The sequence below is a fragment of the Manis javanica genome, chromosome 13, assembly GCF_040802235.1.
Source record: "Manis javanica isolate MJ-LG chromosome 13, MJ_LKY, whole genome shotgun sequence".
Classification (NCBI taxonomy): Eukaryota; Metazoa; Chordata; class Mammalia; order Pholidota; family Manidae; genus Manis; species Manis javanica.
In genome coordinates this window covers 30,653,906-30,673,862 of record NC_133168.1, presented here as the reverse complement: position 1 = coordinate 30,673,862, position 19,957 = coordinate 30,653,906, and the positions used below count along the sequence as shown (strand labels likewise).

The 19,957-nt window shown below is 36.6% G+C and overlaps 1 protein-coding gene across 3 annotated transcripts in view; it reads left to right on the top strand.

Annotated features, from left to right (window-relative positions):
* The window catches only part of LAMA4 (laminin subunit alpha 4), a 211,375-nt gene extending 195,111 nt beyond the window's left edge, over positions 1-16,264 (top strand). For all 3 annotated transcript variants that reach the window (XM_073219431.1, XM_073219430.1, XM_073219429.1), the window contains 8 exons: positions 4,135-4,322; positions 5,596-5,785; positions 6,565-6,720; positions 7,924-8,083; positions 9,857-9,987; positions 11,164-11,257; positions 11,788-11,907; positions 15,688-16,264. In XM_073219431.1, the coding sequence (XP_073075532.1) occupies positions 4,135-4,322; positions 5,596-5,785; positions 6,565-6,720; positions 7,924-8,083; positions 9,857-9,987; positions 11,164-11,257; positions 11,788-11,907; positions 15,688-15,833 (1,185 nt within the window). In that variant the 3' untranslated portion in view covers positions 15,834-16,264. The remainder of the gene's footprint in view (positions 1-4,134; positions 4,323-5,595; positions 5,786-6,564; positions 6,721-7,923; positions 8,084-9,856; positions 9,988-11,163; positions 11,258-11,787; positions 11,908-15,687) is intronic.
* The last annotated feature ends 3,693 nt before the right edge of the window (positions 16,265-19,957 follow it).

The following is a 19,957-nucleotide window of genomic DNA, read 5'->3' as shown; positions in this document are numbered from 1 at the left end:
GACTTTTGAAAGTGATTCGGGGAAAGAGATAATTTCATTGATTTTTATGAAGGATTTTTCAGAGGAGACTATGAAATTCTGATGGAATCTTATTGTCACCTTCATATATTGATGCTACAAGGTTTATCATGAGAATGTTTAGCTGGGACTTAAGCATCATGGGCTAACATCATAGGCTGCTGAGGAAGTTCAACCTTCTAATGCAAACAGTTTGCCCCTTTAAGTGAATACTTTTCTGTATGAAGCTGTCTACCAAACTTAGTTTTCTGACTAATATCCATAGTCTCAAGATTACAATCAACAGCTCTTGGAACTATTAACAGAAACGTTTTTTTATAGGAAAGCTTTTAGCCTTTCTGGTAAAAAAAATCTTAGAAACTCAACTTTGTAATAACAAGATACAGAATCACTGTAGATTTCACTTATAGTTCTTGGTAATTAGAATGTCAGTATTTGCTAATCTTCTCTTGTATTTATCCTTGTTATCAATAGCTTTCAAAATAGATACCAAGAAAAACTTTTAACCTCTGGCTTAAATTTTTTTCCAGGCTGAAGCATAGCAATTTGGGTTTATAACAATTTAGTTTTATGACAACTTCTTCATATTCCATTTTATACATTTATTGTAATTCATTTAACCATTAATTTTAACCACTTTATTAATTAAATTAATTTAAATAATTCAATTAAATTACTAATTTAATTTAGCCATTAAATGACTCAGTTGTTTCCTGTTTTTCCCTTTTATGTATAAAGATCATTGTCTGTTAGTGTTTTTTATGTTTTAATTGAAATACAGCTGATATACAATAACATATTGGTTTCAGTTGATTGTACATGATCAATATTGCTGAATAAATCTTTTGGATATATTCCTAAAAGGTAGAATTACTGGTTCAAGGCAAATTACTTTGCAAAAAGGTAACACTGATTTAAATTATCCCATGAGTATATAAGAATACCTGTCTTACCACCTATGTTGCAGCCTGAAAATTTCTCATGATTTTTATACTGTCAAATTTAATTGGGAAAGTAGTTTCTCACTTGGTGTTTAATGTGATAATGAACATTTTATACATTATAAGAGATATCAACCACTGCCTTCTCTGAGAAATGATTCCCTATCCATCAGGGAGATTCAATATTTAGGTATATAACCTCATCTACCTGAATATATGTGATTGGACAAGGGTAGATCATATGTAATTTGGGCCTTCATATTCTCTTTTTGGGGAATTTAGATCCAGAGAGACAAGCTGGGTTAGTCTTTCTGAATAGAAAACTTGTAAATCTAGGAGCTCTGTGTTAACAATGCACCATGAAAGAAAACTGCCTTATAGAAAGAGAAAAGGGCAGAAAGCTGTCCTACAAAGAAAGTGAAATCAGACACCCTAAGAAAAACAAAGCTGAAATAGTAGAAACATCCAGAAAAAGAGTGTCTTATTGTACTTAGTTTTCCAATACCTGATTATAGCCCCTGGTAGGACCCCACTGTACTATATTCTCTGAGATTGTGTAAGATACTCCTATATCCATACACATTGCCCTCTTTTTCTTAAGTAGTTTAATTAGTTTGGCTGTTTTCTGAAACAATTAAACCTTGCTAAATTAAAATCCGTACCACAAATAGGATTCCAACTAACAGACCATCGGGGAAAAAAAAAATTGCACTGGTCAGTCACTGGGGCTTAGAGAGAATCCATACACATTTTAGGGCAGGAAACTGAGTCTCTGTGCTTTATGTTAATGAAGGAATTAAGTTACAACTTCTCTTTATTATATGATTATTCAGAGCATATAGCCACAGAGGGTTTTAGTTCCCATTTATACAGATACCAGAGTTTATTAATTTTTGTAGCATACAAGAGAGAGATCTTAGACTAATTATTGAAGCAGAGAAAGTCAGGGCTGACAAATTGAGACTGTGGTGATCCAATAACCACACACTTTGGCCGAGCCCCCATAGCTAAGTGGATACATTGATGGAGAAAGAGTGAAAGCCTCTCCACAGGAAAAGAAAAGAACATTCGAAGGAGTAGTCAGAGTTGGAAAGTCCTCAACCCCCCACCAGTCTCTTATCCCCCACCTTCCATGCCCAGTGCAAAGCATTTCCAGCTGTGTCCCTCCATGAGACAAAGGTGATTTGATCTCCCATTATAAGGCATGTTACTCCACTACAGTGGGAATACAGTATGGGATTGAGGAAAAGAGCCTCCGTAAGTCCCCACTCTGGCTCATTCTGCCTACCCTTGCAGTGAAGCTCTGGCCATTATTTGTAAGTGAGGGACTGGACCTAAAAATACTAGTAACTAGGTGTATTTCCTCCATCCAAGAAAGAAACCCAGTTTTTGTAGCAGTGAATCAGATTCTGAATCCCGGCAACTAACGTGAAGAAGGAAAGAGGGGCCCAAGTGGGCTTTTCTTTGGAGTATGCAAGTCTCTGGAGCTCCATCTTGCTTTCTCCAACCTAACAGCAACTGTAAGCCTCTGCTGCCTGCGCCCGGCTGCCAGAGCTGCTTCCCTGACTTCCCTGACAGCAGGTTCTGGCACAGTTGGTCTGCCTTTAATTAATTAACCTGCTCTCTGTACACTATACCAGGATTTTGAGGGCAATTCTGGAATTTGCTTGAAACACTTTTTTGGAGGTTTTTCCATTTGCCCATATGAAATTAAGGGTTTTGTTAGTCTGTTTCAGTTGTATTCTATCTTCCAGAAATTCCATACTGCTTTGTTCTGCTAGATTTTCAGGACTGCTATGGATTCATTTCTCCATGTATAGTTCTTCTGACATTTTGATGGTAATTAGGGAGGGGGACAGCTAAATGTGTGCATTCATTCAATAACCCCAAACCATAAATTGTCTTTTCCTATTTAACCTTGTTTCATACCCTGACTCTTGCTGTGTTCCCCAGTTCTCCCTCTACTAAACATTTCCTCTCCTATCTGCCCTTCCTTTGTTGCAAGTTTTCTTCCTAAGTGGGTCAGGTCAGCCACTACATGCTTTTAAAACCTGCATGGCTCCTTAAAAAGCAAAACCTCATCCTCTAGCAAATCATCTAAGGTCATGTCTATCTGGCCCAACTTCTCTTCCAATCTGTCAAATACATGCCTGTTCTTGCAGAGAAGACAAGTAATGACTCTGTAGCATCTTACTACACTGACAGACATTAACCACAATAGAGGTGGGGAGGACTTGGTAATATGGGTGAATGTTGAAACCACTGTGTTGTTTATGTGAAACCATCACAAGACATTATAAAACTGATACTTTAATAAGAAAAAAAATACATGACTGTTCTTCCAAATCAATTTTCAGTTCCTTAAAAACAGGAATCAGTTCTCACTCACCTTTCTATGCCCTAACACACATTGTCCATGGAGGGCATGCTGAAATAATGATTTCTCACCTTTCATTTCTACCTATTAGGTACTCAATAAACATTTACTTGAATAAATGAATAACTGGTTGAATAATAAGATTTATTTTAATTTACTTTTATTTTTGCTTCAGAAATTAAGACTAAATAACCATTAAATATTAGCCTATATTTTCACAACTCTAAATTTTAAAATTAGTAGTACAATTTTAAGAGTACAAGATAATCTTTAAGTACTGTTCTATATCCTGTCACGTTAAAGTTTGCTACATATCATATCACCAAAAATATTATTAAATATTTTGACAGTGTCACTAAGCATGTTACCTTCTTGCACAGCATGTATAATTTGTGTGTGTTAAAGTGATATTTTACCTATGAGGGTAATATAGATTCTCTCAGGGTTATTTTTTGCCAAGTTTTCCATTTTACATCACTGGTTAATGCATTTAAATGATAGTACAGTTACCTTGACACTTCAAATTAGCTCTGCTAAAAAACCACAGACTAGGACTTGGGGTTTGTTAACATACTGTGGTATTGTTTATCATTCTTGCTGCAGCAGCTACTAGAACCGCCATCACTGGCTTATGGTCATAGAGGAGGCAAGGGAGGGGCCTAATGTTTCATAAATGGAAAATGCACAAATAATGCACATTTAGTTATTACTGATATTATTAACGATAAACCACAAATTAATTTTTGCTACTATATGTCACTTTCATCCCTTAATGTGACTTATTTCCTGTTCTTATAGGGAGGAAAAAGTAAAGATGCACCTTCATGGGATCCTGTTGGCCTGAAATTCCTAGAGCGGAATGTTCCAAGAGATTCTTATTGCCACCTTTCCAATAGCCCTAAAGCTATAGAGCATGCCTATCAGTATGGAGGAACCGCCAACAGCCGTCTAGAGTTTGAACACTTAAAAGGAGATTTTGGTGAAAGGTAATGTAACACACTGTCCTTCCAGAAACTTATGGAAAGTGACTGAGCTCAACCTTCTTTGCCATGTCATCTTTTTTCTATGATCTTTCCTTTCTTTTAACACCTTAAATCCTATTTTTTTATCATCAAAATAAGTTCTAAGTAGTACATTGTTCATACTTTCCAATAAGTTATATTCTTTGTGACTTTCTTCCCAAAGTAGGATCCATAAACACAGCATTATCCTAAGGGTTTGTTGTGTTTTATAAAAACAAAAGACAAAGAAAGAAAGATGGGGCAAATTTCAAATGACTCCTTATTTAACCTTGATATTACCTTCCCTGTCTCATACAAACTGCTTTCAGGTTGTAAATGGGAATACATCTAAATTGCTGGAAGGTTAATAAGACACTGAAAATACAAATATTTTTTTCTATCTCTATTAGCCCTCAAGGTGTCTCTAAAGCCATCACCTCTTCCCAGTATTTCATAAATCTTTAGGTTACTTAATAATATTAAAGATTTCTCCTCATAGTGTTAACACCCAAATATTCCTATAGAGGTCATATACAGTTCTTTCAAACATTCATACAGACATTGCACTCAATAAGAAAACTCAAATGATTTCCAATTTGCTATTTGCCTAATAAGCTAATAATTTCAATTAGTATTTTGCATTTTTCAGGAAGAATTTAAAATTAATCAAACTAGAAATTAGCCTAATAAATATACCATATCTATGGCCTAGAGCTAAATTTCCAGAAAGTTTTATTTAATTTCTACACATTCTGATGGTTATTTTTAACATGTGACATCTATTATTTAATTTTTACTGGGAAAAACACTGAATCTATATTTTAGATAGTACATAAATTTGTTGCTATGCAAATTTCTATATGCATTTTAATCACTGACTAGTATTTTGTCCATATAAATAAGCCTCCTTAACATATAGATTTTTACTAAACTGATTGTAACTGTATTTTCAAAACAAGTCCTGGTATGAACCTTAAGTGAAACAATGCGTCCTTCAATGTGGAATATATCCGTGTTGCATAAAGAAGTAGAGAAGAATTTACATTTTCGAACTAGTCATGCTTACTCTTATAATGCTTATCATGACTAACCTTAGTTATGCTTATCCCTTAATAATACTGCAGGATAACTAGAAGTTAACATTGCTTGAGATTAGATACAATGGCTGCTTATTTGTTCTTCCTTTCATTGCATTGTTTTAAGAGATCACCCTCAGTCTTATCTTACAGAAATTAAGCTTTTTATTTTCACTTACCAGATCTCAGTTTTCCATTCGTCTGAAAACTCATTCCTCCCATGGAATGATTTTCTATGTGTCAGATCAAGAAGAGAATGACTTCATGGCTCTATTCTTAGCCCATGGCCGGTTGGTTTTCATGTTTAACGTTGGCCACAAGAAACTGAAGATTAGAAGCCAAGAGAAATACAATGATGGATTGTGGCATGATGTAAGTCAAAGGCAGAGACTGTTGTCAGCAAATATCTGCTATTGTCAAATGGGCTGACATTAATGCCCACTGTTGGTCCTCTAGAAACATCAGTTTTAAAATTCTGTTGCTATATGCAGAGTGCAATTTCAAATATTTAAAAATTCCTTATAAAAATCTTGAAGCTTACTATTTAAAAAGAGATCATTTTTTTTTGAAAGATCAACTTTCATTTTGTATATTTTGGGGATAATTAATTAAACAAAAGGATCAATTACAAATATAAACTAAAGTTTGGTTTCTAATGATCCTGCACTTGACTTTTTTTCCCACTGCATGGAAGTTTCTAAATTTCAACATCACTGAGTGTGGCCTTTAGAGGCTAAACTCTGGAAAATACAAAATGAAGAGTAAATCTGTTAGGAAGACAGGATACCACAGGAAGAATATCTCAATATTGAGGTAAATCAGTATGTAATAGAAAGAGCAAGCAATGTAAGATTCATTATAATTATTTGTAATAAATTTATGAGAGGGGCAAAGCGTGTGAGCTGCCAACTGGGAAGAGCTTCATAGAGAACTCTGCTAAATATAAGCTGCATTCAGAAATTATCCTGTAGCTTTAAATGAAGCTTTAAAGAAAAAGACAAAGTACTGGCTTTCAGAGAAAGGACTGCCTTTTTAAAGAACTTGTGCAAGTTTCCCACAGTTTTGCAGCAGCGAATTTAGGACAGGAATACAGCTTTTCCCCAATGTGGGAATGTACTTAAGATATGCTATTTGTCCTCCTCTCCGCCCAGGTAATATTTATTCAAGAAAAGAGCAGTGGCCGAATGATAATTGATGGGCTTAGAGTCCTAGAAGAGAGTCTTCCTCCTACTGAAGCTGTCTGGAAAATCAAGGGCCCTATTTATTTGGGAGGTGTGGCTCCTGGAAGGGCTGTGAAAAATGTCCAGGTAAGGTGGGCATGACCAGATAGAGCCATTGACCTTTAGAGCTGGAAAATTTAATCTAGGCCCATTTCAATTAGGCCCTTTTCAATTAGCTATCAAAATGAGTTTTGTTCTAAGGTATGTCTGTCTGCCCTGTGTCATTACAGTCAGGAGTGATCTTTTAATTCAAAGGTAGGAGTGAGATGAAAAAAGTTTTGAGGTGTGAATTGTCATGAACAGTTATATCTTAAGGAGATGCTTGGTTCAGTGAGTACCCATGCTTTTAGTATAAAAAATACTAAAGAAAACAAGCAAGTCATTCTATTATACATCATTGAGTGGGGAAATAAAACAGACTTTCAGACCATTATATAAACTATGACCTTATTTTTATATCTTACCTCCCCCCACACACACACACAATTTGTAAATGTGCTTAGTCCTGGAGAGAAGTGAAGGTATAGTAAGAGACAAGTTATTTTTGTAATTTTAAGGTTTAAAAAATTGTATCTTTACAATAATACCTAGCAATAAAAGGAATGACTTAAAGGACTACATTTTTCTTAACATAAATACAGATTTTACTTAAGCACAAAGAATTAATACACATCTATGATTCATTAATATATGTGGATAAAGCAAAAAAGGGGGGATTCATGTTGTAATTAGATTTTAGGTAAGTAGCTCCAATTCCATGACACACTCTTTAAAAGAAATATTTCCAAAGCAGCATGAAATCAGATGTCTAAAGTGGCCCAAGTTTCACATCTCTTTGTATAATAAATGTTCGATCACAAAAAAAATAGTGAAGCCAAACATGCAAGCTTTCTGCTGTTTATTAAGCAATGCTGGATTTAACACTTAAGAACTTTGCTAGCCCTCATTGGTATCAGATGATCTTGAGTACCGCTGTCATTCTTGAAGGAAAACAAACCAGGATACTTCTAATATTCAATTTGAAAACCACAGTACGATTTATTTTGCCATATGGTGCGTATAAAACTTCCTATAGCTGCATGCTGACATTATCAAATACCAAATCCCAGCATCAAATAACTAACTAAAAAACAGCTACCTGGAAAACTATGGATCATTCAGATAGCCAGTATAAATAAGACAAGAAATTACTGGGTTCCTCTCATGGCTCAAATCCCTTTATTTTGTTTCCCTTTGGTACATCTGTGAGTGTTGAGAAAATAGATTTTTAAAAATGTCTTCTTCTCTCAGATAAACTCAGTCTACAGTTTCAGTGGCTGTCTCAGCAATCTCCAGCTCGGTGGGGCCTCCGTCACCTCTGCCTCACAGACATTTAGTGTGACTCCTTGTTTTGAAGGTCCAATGGAAACAGGAACATACTTTTCAACAGAAGGAGGATACGTGGTTCTAGGTAACAGAAACTTATGTTGAAAATATGAGTCATGAAACACTTCTTTCCTGGAGGTGGTTAACAGGGATATAGGGCCCAGAATTGATACTTCAGAATGCTGAACTCACTCAGCCCTAGCAAATGGCCTGTTTCCACAAGGACCATCCTGCTCCCCTCCTACCACTCCAAGACCAAGTACATGTGCCCATTCCTGATTGCTTTCCCTGACCAGAACTTCTCCACAGCTGCCAACCTCTGGAAGTAGACCATCTTGGCCCCCTTAGAATGTCCCGTGCTGCTCCCTGGTCTGATCCACGTCTGCCCCTGGCCACTTGCTCTCCAGGTCTTTCTCTGCCCCTTCTTAGTGTGACCCGCTGTCCCTGCTAAAGGAAGTTGCACTTCTCCCATTGCCCTGAAGCACCAGCATACAACCCTGTTCTTGAGAAATTTTATTTCTGGATTTTTGTTCCCCTCAATAATTTCTCACTCATTCAATAAAGTTCTTATTGTATGCCTCTGGTATGACAGTACCTATGCCAGGTGATGAAATATGAAATATAATAGTTCTAAAAAACAAATAAATAAAATCCTACACACAATAATAAATCCTACACAAAATGAGTAAATCAAAGTCTACACACAATCACCATCGAAGACATTTCAACAAACATTCTATAGAGCGACCATGAGGTGCGAGAAAGGAACAGGGAAAAATGCCAGGAGAGATGATTGGAAAAGTGCAGAAAGCCACCTGTTCCCTATCTTCAACAACCCTCAAATAAAGACATTACAGGGCAACCAAGTATAGCTTCTTAAACATCCCCCATGTTCTATAGAATAAGCAGGGTAATATTTCTTCTCTTTGCCTAGCTTGTGGTTTTACTTTCCTTTCACCTCCTTTATCCCTAATAAAACACCTACATTCACATCTCACCCTTCACTGGATTTCAGTGATAAGAACTCAAAAGCTTGGACAGATAGAAATTTATAGTAACCTGCACAATTTACGTTCCCCATAAACATTAACTAATAGCAGGAAAAACTAAAGTGATTTATAAGGAGACACGTCAAATGAACACTAGTAGTATACCCAGGTTTGCAGTGAGGCTCTTGGAGTGAACACAACTATTCTTAGAATTCATTTTCTTGCATCAGTGCAGTAGCAGCTCCTTTTGCTGCTCTCATTCCATCTTTCCTGTGAAATGCTCTGCATCACTGGCACTGGTTATCTTTCCTAATGATTATTTTAAAATCCAGATCTGATCAAATCAGCTCCCTTGCTCAGTGACTACAAAATAAAGTCTATCTTCCATCTTTGAGCACTTAGAGCCCTTCCCAGTGTGGCTTCTGCTGGTCTCCCCCACTCACCAGGTCTCCCGCTACCCTATCAGGGGACAATCTAGCTTCACTGGCCTCCATAGTGCTCTTCAAATGTTCCAGACTCTGCTTGTGCTCAAACTACTTCCTTGCCCAGTGTGTTCTTTCCTCCCTCTCACTTTTGAAATAGTGAATGGTCCTGCTAGCTGGAAGCAATTTCTCCTCCCCTGAGCTCCCATAGTCATGTTGTATTTTCAGCATGCTGTCCCCACCCCACACCAGGAGTAGCTAGTATCTAAGACCCCCACAGGGCTTTCCACTGTGTGTTTGACATGGAAAATGTCTCTTTGTACTTACCTATTGAGAAGTGCATCAAACTTTCAAAAGCAGACACAAAAATATATAATTAAAAAATCACACCATAGTTATAAAATTTAGGTTGCTGTTCTTATAAGCTAATAGCATTTCTTCCCACAGATGAGTCTTTCAATATTGGACTGAAGTTTGAAATTGCATTTGAAGTCCGTCCCAGAAGCAGTTCTGGAACCCTTGTTCATGGCCACAGCGTCAACGGGGAGTACCTAAACGTTCACATGAAAAAGGGGCAGGTAGTGTGTTAAAAACTGTTAACAGTCAGTTTCCTCTGACTTTGGATTCTAGATCTGAAACAGACTTACTTCAAAAATTATTTCATCAGTCTTTCCTAACTGGGTGAGGGTTGGGGGGAAACAGGGAAGCTATAACATGAAATTTAAATGCATACAATATTTGGATACAGAGACATATGTTGGGAATTGATTAAAGTAAAGAACCATGAAAATGTGGAAAAGCTAAAAAAAAGATCAGCAATAACAACATAATTTAACAGAAGAATTGGGTTTTAATAGAAGAATGAAGAGACCTTTTCTACAAGAAACAGAAGCAGCAAACATACCCAACTATTAAAACCAGCAAATATCAAAACATTTATCTTTCTGTCTATAATATATAGGCACACCATTTGTGTGTATATGTACATATGTGTGTGTGTATATATATATGTACATTCATATTACTTTCAATTACTAGACATGAGAAAAAAACCTGTTATAATTAAATACCACTTTCATCCTTAAATAATATTACTAAAGAACATTCATGAAAGTATTCAAATAAATATTAAGGAAAAAGTAGTATTATCACTGTTGTCCCTTATTTAACTGGTTTTCATATGAGTTCCAATAAATTCTATTAAGCCATATAATAATAAAAGAAATCCTTACACGGTACTTAGTATGTGTGAGGTACTATTCTCAGTGTTTTATATGGATTAATTCACTGTGTTCCCCCCAATAGCTTTGTGAGGGGGTATAATAATAGGCATTATTATTACCACCTTGTTTTACAAGGGAGAAAACAAAGGCATAGAGTCAGCTAAGTGGTCATACTGGGTGTGAACAGGCAGTCTGGCTCCAAAGTCCATGCTCTTCACCAGTACCTTAACCTCCTTTGTTTATCACACTGGATCTTTAAAAATTAAAGGAATTTATTCTATTACCGTATTGTTCCTCTCCCCCATCTTCTCTCCTTTGTCAGTATTTTGTTCTCTCTCCTAGAAACAATTTAAACTTTCTATAGCCTATGGAAGAGTGACCCCTTGTGTTCAAATTGCAAAGCTAATCATGTGGGTGTTACAGTACTGCTTTCCTGTGGTGAATTTAAGAAGTTAGTTTCACCACAATGAGGATGACTTAAATTAAATTATATAATGTACTAAATTATATAATGTACCCTCTCTTTTGCAGGTCATAGTGAAAGTCAATAATGGCATTAGAGACTTTTCGACCTCAGTAACACCCAAGCAGATTCTCTGTGATGGCAGATGGCACCGAATTACAGGTGAGAAAAGCTGGTTCTGGGTTTCCTTTATAAAGAGAGCCTACATACACACCTGGAGGATGATTGCTTGGAAGAACGTGGACTATAACTTTATGATAGAATAGGTGATAGATGATAGTCTAAAAGTGTCCAAGAAAAGAAATCAAATAAAATCACATATTTTATTACTTATTATTATATATTAATATTATATTAATTAATATATATTATAATATATAATATCATATATTACTATACTGAAATGTATAGATTGAATCCACATGTGATTTGAAAATATGAATGCTGCCAAAATAGTCTTAAGAAATTGTTTAAATAATGCATAACTTATGAAACAAAGAAGTAGCAGAAAAGTATCCTAAATATTCTCCCTTTCAAAGGAAAATATTACAGAAATTGCTTGGTTAGACATTTGTATTTTCAGTAATATAGAAGAAAGTGTGGAGTTTACTCTGGAATAAATAAAATCCCTTTCATGCAAAAATTAATCACTCCAGTGCCAAGTTATGACCAGCCTTTGTCCTGTATTTCAGTTATTAGAGATTCAAATGTGGTACAGTTGGATGTAGACTCTGAAGTGAACCATGTGGTTGGACCTCTGAATCCAAAACCAGTTGATCACAGGGAGCCTGTATTTGTTGGAGGTGTTCCAGGTAAGAGTTATTTAAAAGGGACAAGATTTCAAATCCAAAAATAACCATAAGTTCTCATAATTGTTTTTATAGTGTTAAGAACTGAGCCATGTGTTTTCATAGTTCACCTAATCACTCAAAGGATTTTATATACAATGTCCTTTCATAGGAAAAGGTATGCTGACAATTGTGACACCTTCTCCAAGGATCAAAACAAAGTTAACACATAAGAACTACACTCCAGAATTCTGCCTGCTAGATGTTACTTTCCCCTTGCCCTACATGCTTATTTTTTTTCTCTCTTACCTTTACATACCCTCCTCACTTACACACTGTGAAACACGTGCTCTATTTTATCCCTAAAAGAAAGAAAACTCATTTACTAATACTGTTCTAAGATCTGAGAATCTTGTTGGAAGACTAAAAGTCGGCTGATAATATGCTCCCTTTCCTTGCCAAGAAGAGATTACATAGTTCTCCCTGTCCAGGATTAGTCTGAACTGTGAAAACAGCTGCAGACCTTAAATTCTTGTTGTTCCTATGTAGTGACATTCCCTTAAGAAGGCACCCAGCTTCAGTCCTGTAAACACCATCAGTAACATCACTGCTGTCACCATATAATCCAGGATGGTGATAGGAAGGCACTTACGGACACTCCACAATTGTTTTAAATTTCTGAAGCAGGGACCATGACTTTATGCTATTTCACTAACTTGGTAAAACAGTGTATTACAGTTAGAGAGGGATAGAAAAAGGAGAAAAAAACAAGCTTCTACATCTGGAATTTGGTGGAGATTTTAAGGAAAAACTTATGATTTTTCCTTAAGTCCTAACTAGGTTATTTTAGACTGACCCATGTAAATGCAAATAATGCCTTAATTAAGAGAAAGAGAAAGCACAGATAATATTAAACATCTGACCTTGGATACTTCCAAAAGAGTAGCAACTAAGCTCTGCTTTGTAATGTGAATTTTTCAAACACCAGTACTGACAATATCAGTAACTCACTGATGAAATGTTTGAGAGCCTCAGAAAGCAACCCTTCCCCTCCTTTACTTCCACTATCTACTCCCATCTCCATTCTACAGTCCTCTCCACCTGTCCCTAGCTTCGGTTCTGAAAGGTATTCTGCCACCATTGTACTACATGCAGGTGTTGTATGGAAGATTTATAACATCAGTTTTTATATTTCTATATATTACTTTCTTCCTAGAAATCACAACACAGTTTTAAATATTTTTTAGATTACCAAGGGCTTATAGGGTCATCTGGCCCCTTGTTGCCCCTGCATCTGGGGTCTCCCCACACCACCTGGGGCTTGCAGTTCTCCAAATGTTCTATGATACGCTCTTTGCTGCAGGCCTTTGCACAAGTGTACAGGGCCTCAATTTCTGGAAAATGTTCTTCCTTTCCTCCCCTAGTACCTTTTCAAGGAGCAGCTTCTCCCACTCCTCCCCCAACTTAACTTATTAACCTTTGGACTCAGCTCACACTTCTGCTTATACACTTATGCCTCTCTTTCCCTAGGAGGTACTATGCATTGCACTTTTCTAGCACTTACTTACCATATTATTGAAGTTAAATAGCATACTTCCTGTTTCCAGAAAACATGACTTCATTCAGCACACAACATTAAATGAGTACCTATTAAGCACTGAGCTAGGCTCCAAGATGTGAACAAAACAAACATGGCACTCCCTCATGGAAGTTACAGTATTTGTTCATTCTTTTGTATCCAAAGTGTTCACTTTGTCATTCAAACAAACACTGTTGCTTTGAGTTCTATTTGTTCTCAGTCCCATCCCAGCGTCACACACTGCTATCACCTCCCACTAAAAGGTACTAAGCTCCATGTAGCATGTGGGCAAGATGTATCTGAAGCCAAATTCAACCTGCCTGAAGCATATAATAAATAGCAAATTATAGCTCATGAGCCAGCACACAGGAACTACCAGGCCAAGGGGGCCTAACCAGCCCATTGTACCAGGGCAACTTTTAATTTCACCTAAGAATCATATTAACAAGCCTACAACAAAAGCAATTGTAATTTAAGCTGAATGTCATTAATTACATCATTTTGAGCTGCTCAAGATTAATTCCACTAAAATCACATCAGAAACATGGGTACTAAAAAGAATAACTGAAGGAAATTAGGCATAAACAAAATTTCTATATGCCCTAAAGTCTCTTGGAATCCCACCCAGTTCTCTTATAACAGGCAGAATCCTGGTGACATTATTTCTCTCAATAAAAAGTTGATATATTGAAATAATGAACTACATACCCAAAAATACAACTTTACTGTATGCTAATTTAAAAATCAGAATTAGAAGTTAAAGAATTTAAGTTAATATAGTTCACACATATACATTGATCTGAACATTAGTTCCTCTACTGAAAAGCCTGCATTTTTTATATATAGTCAAGCTTTCAACTTAAGGAATGTTCACCCTTAAAATCATGTGTTGATTTTATTAATCAATTCCTTAGGGTTATGGAACACTTTATTCTCACTACTTACAATAAATGATGTGGTGAATTATGCTGTGAATAATTTCTATATGAATTATATCCTCTAGATAAGATCCTCCATTGAACCAAAGGGTGGTAAGCATGGACAGAATCAAAATCCATGTTCTAAATCTAGTCTCCAAAATGGGCAGAAGAAATACATGTTTTTACCTTTTATATTCCTTCCTTTCACTCATTTTTATTCTGATGAAGTACAGAGAGTAGGCTTCAAGAATATATATATATATATATACTCATACTAATCTAGAGACAAAGGCCCATTCCAGATTTAAAACTTCATAATTATCATTTTAAATATGAAATGCCATTTCCATGATTCATTTTCAGTACAAGTCTTCTGCATATTCTTAATCTACATTGCTTAGCAAACTTACTACAACTGTTTGATAATGTTTAACTTGCTATCCTGTTTTATGTTCCTTCCTGAGTTCTTGATTTCTAAGTGTTTTCCATCTTTTATCTGCTACTGCTCATTCACTTAGCTATTTGTATATAATAATCTTTGACTAAATACATTTAAATTTCATGATATTTCTAACTCTCAAAATTGCATTAAATTATATTACCTCTATTGTCCTGATACATTTGATTGTGTCTGTACAATTAATAAGCATAAGGCTTCCTCTAGATCTCTTATTAAGGGGAGAAACTTCCCCTGGCATACCACAGGGCACCTGTGCCCACACAGGTAGGCTAGCTGTCATCATCCTATTTATAATTCTTAAACCATGAACTCAGAAATATTAAAATTTAGTTTATTTGAATTAATTATTTTCTCATTATATTTTATAAGATTGGCAAAAATATGGAGGCTTTAAGAGTGAAGGGTAATGATACAAATTATAAAAAATATTAACCAAGTCCAAAAAAAGTGTGGACATTAAAATTTCCCCTTTCTCAGTAAATCACACAAAATAAGTAAAGAGTAGGTGAAATTAACTCTAAAAAAGCACAAGCATAGGTAAATCCTGAGAATTCACTGCTGAGGCTTTACATTTAAGTGGTAAATTTCAACCTTGGAAGACAGATGAAATATAATCAGAAATTTGATCATAGAAAAATGGCAAAACTTTTAAATGACCACATGTTCATATTATTTCAAAAGCAGATCATGTTCCTGAGAGAATGAGTAAATTGTAACTATATTCCATTTTTTACATGTAAATCATCCTGATGATATAATTATTATGTATATTTTTGCCACAAAGTAATATTTGGGCTTGGAATACCTCAGTTGCAATCTTCATTTTCATTTCTTTCTTTTTTCAGAATCTCTACTTACACCACGCTTGGCCCCTGGCAAACCGTTCACAGGCTGCATCCGTCACTTTGTGATTGACGGTCGCCTGGTGAGCTTCAGTAAAGCAGCCCTGGTCAGTGGTGCTGTGAGCATCAACTCCTGTCCAGCAACCTGACACAGCAGAGCAAAGCTGCCTAAGTACAAAGTTTTTTGGAGCGCTGAAAGAAACCTGAAGTAGGGGGACAGCAACTCTCCCTGCCAGTAGAAGCTTTCATCTGGTTGAGTAGGACTTAAATGAATCATCAGGGACTGGATGATTATTATTTCTCATTTGAATTCTTACTTTGGATCCAAAATGTCAGCAATGGACAACAATCAAAAGAGTGTTAAACTTGTATTTTGTTACTTCCTGCTGGTGAAATTACTGTTCCTGTTTCTAATAAAATAGAAAAGATTGTAAATAAACACTGGCACACATTTTTAAAGTGTGTCCAGATTCTCAAATTCATCTGAGAAACTTTCAATCTATACCAAAATCTCTTTGGTATAGTTTTCTTTATCCTGAGAAGGCTTACTAATTTAAATAAAATCTAAAGTTAGATGATAGATTTTCTTTTAGCACTTTTGTTTGACCCATCAGTACAAGCGGAGTATTTTAGGTTTATAATGATTATCAAGATTATTTTAATGAAGTGCACTTCTAACAAATTATTAGAAGAAATGGAAGTACAACTGAATTTTTTCTAGATAAGAAAAAAATAAATTCAACAAACTACTCTTTCCCTTAAATATTTACAAGAAAAAGAAAATTGTGCATGAGGGGTGGCTCTTATAGGGTATTATTACTGTATGTTCTATAGGAATCATAGAGGACATTACAACAAAGGAAGTAGGACAAAAATCATAAAATTCCTTTTGTTAAAAGTTCTTCCCCCACATACTTGCAGTCTTATTTCTAAAATTTTATAATCTTTTTTGAGGTATCTCAATTAATAAAATGTAGAAAGAAAATAGGCTTGACTAGGTGGTGGAATATTAAACTACAGAAACTGAAATAAAAGAATTATACATGAAAAGATAATCAACACTGAAGACAAAATGAGAGAAAATAGACCCTCAACAGTATTATAGGTATATAAAAGGAATAACATAGGGAGCAAGGGAAGGGAAGGGGAAGTATAAAATATTTTAAGGAATTACTAAGTGAATAAAATAACCTGACTTTGAAATATATATATATTATATATATAATATATATATATTTGTATTCCCCTGCTTATCTTGCTGTCTCAGGTATTTAAGATATCAATGAAAACAGCTAATATCAATTCATGGAGGACAACAGACTTTTGGATGAGTTTAAAGATAAGGACTTTTTACAAAGTCTCAGTGTTTCTTGTCGATGGTGATTTTTTCTTTTTTTTTTGCAATAGTGAGAAAAAACTAAAGTTGGTAGGAGGAGTGCTATTTAACTGGGTAAAGTAAGATTCTTTCTCAGTTATGTCTGAAGATCTAAGATAACAGCTGCCAATTGCTGCATTCCAAAGTGAAGGGCCAAATCATTTACATACAAATCATTACAGTGACTGGCTTTGAGCCGCTTTGTCTCTCATCCACCTTGAGGATTAAATGAAAGAAAGAAAGAAAAGGTGGAAATCAAAGAGACCTGGCTGAGAGTATTTGACATTTGGAGGAGTCACTTGGAGAGAGTGTGCATGCCGATTCCCACACTATTTGTCCCCACCAGTTTGGAATGGGATGTCCCTTCACTAAAACAATAGTAGGGGGCCTCAAGGATGTCAGGCAGGGAATTTGGTAAGTGATGCCCTAAAGTAGAGGAACTTGGTGGACTAGGGTCTGACTCATTCCTGAAGCAGCCTGTGACATCAGAAGGGAAGCCTACACTTCCCGTCTGACTTGGGAAGTACCTGCACTTCCTTCAGTATGGCCCAGGAGATTATGCTTTATGGGGACCCTATATGGAACCCAAGAAATAAATGTCAATTGGGGATCATCTAAAATTAATCTTGCCAGGAGAGATTCTGCCAGGGGCAAGTCCTCCTCAGCAGAAGAGGCTGATTACCCTCGTCCTAAGTGACCTGCTCTTTCCCTGTACCAGTTACCCACGTTAAATGTCTACAGGGTTTTCTTACATGCAGCACATATGGGAAGAGCATCTTGGAAGATTAGAAATCGGGATTTAAACAAATTGATACTCAGGAAAACAGGGAATAAGAATGGTAGTATGAAATGAACATCCTGTACACACATTAGATATTTTTTATTTTGACATTTAACTCAAGCTAGATTTTGTTATGCAAATTAAATGGAAACATATATATCTCCAAAAAAACTTTAAAGTACATGGAAGTACTTTTATAAATTACCTACTCTTATGTCAGGTTATCAACATTCTTAGACCAAAGTGACTTTTCACATTAAGATAGTGTAGGATTAGGTTTGCCTACATGCAACAGAATCCACAAATCAACAGTGGCCATTCACGTAAGTTTTTATTCTTTCACATAAAAAGTCTGGAAGATAACAGGCCAGGACTGATATGGAAGTTCCACAAATGTCTTGCCAATGGGTTCCAGCCCTGGAAAGTTCACCAAGGATTCAATGAGACCAAAGAAATGACAGTGGAACATTCTTGGGGTGAAAGGGTTTATACCCAACTTTATTCCCATGTTGGCAGTTCAATCACTAGAATCCCATCCACTCAGAGCGAGTCTGCATGTAACAAGCCGGTCTCTGCCTCTGGGCCTCTCTACCCCTACAGCCTTCTCAGTCTCTGTCCTCCATGCTGTCACCACTCCAGTCTCTGCTCTCTTGCAGCAATGCAACCGTGTTGCCCAGGGCACTGGGTGAATCTCTTTATATAGAGTCAATAACAACATATCACCCACACGTGTGCAGTGAGCCAGCCAACCAGGGCCAGGTGAAAATCCTGGCCACAGGAACCTTCACTTTATCCACAGTCACACACCCACTCCTAGCTTTCTGCTCTGCCATCCTTTGTGTAGCGCTCAAGTTGGCTGCTAGAAACCTGTCATTATATGCAACAGGTAGAATAAAATAGAAGCAGAACTTTTCCTGGAGGTTGTATTAATTCTATTTATGTCCTGTTGTCCAGAACAAGTCGCTGGTCATATCTAAGTAAAAGGGAGACTAGAAAAAGTAATCTAAAATACCATATGCCCAGCTAAAATTTGGAGGTAGTGATGAACATGGGGAGTCTAATATTGAGGGATAGTATTTGCCTCTGATACGGAAAACACAGTTAAGAGTTGGCTCTGGAGTCAGATGGCTTCCCTTTCTTTGACTCCATGACTTACTAGATTGAAATTTTGGTTGTCTCAAACTTGCCGCATCTTTGCTTCCCCAGGTGGAAGTGGATATAGAGAAAGTGGAAGTTTCGTGGTCAGGATTCTCACCTGACCCTGGTCTGCTTACCCACTGTGCACATACAATACTTGTGGGTGCAGGCTTACACGCATTTGGGCAATAAGTTATTACTGACTTGATATAAAGAGCTCTGCCCAGTGCTTGCAGGGCTTCAAGGTGGCCAACAAGCCCAGAGGCAGATTCTAGCTTGCTGCATGCAGACTTGCCCTGAGGAAGACAAGACTCTACCACTTGACCTGCCACGAAGAGAATTAAGCTGAGTATAAACGCTTTTACCCCAAGAATGTTCTGTTGTCACTTTTCAGGCTCAAACCAGAATGAACTTGCCCAGAGCTGAAACCCTCAGGTGAGACAATACAAATAGTATAATTTTCATGAGAATTTAATATAAAGACATTTAGAATGGTTTGTGGCCCTTTGTTATTGTTACCATTACCCTCTGATTTACTGCAACTCATTAAGCCACAGCCAGTATAACCTCTGGCGTTTATTTACTACTGCGCCCCTAGAACATAGACTGACTGGAACTTCATAGGTGAGCATAGGTGAGGGGAAGGGGAGGATGGGGAAGGGAGAGGAGGGGAAAGCATCAGAATGCATGTTTTAAATTGTGGGACTTCCGCTTTCTTGCTGACTTACCTGGAGGTTACTTAATTCCTTTCAGCCTCAATTTTCCCTTCCTTAAATTGAAAATAAACTATGCCCAGTGTTCTTCCTCTCTCCCTCCAGATTCACTCCCTACCCTTCTCAACCCTGCTCTGTGCCAAGGAGGCTGATGGCAAGCCCTTGCAGAGCTTCTTTGCCCATTGGCTTCCTGTTGGGATTGGCCTGTGGAAGGCACTGACAGGTGATCAGAGGCAGGAAAAGAGTTAGCTTGGACATTTATTCCTA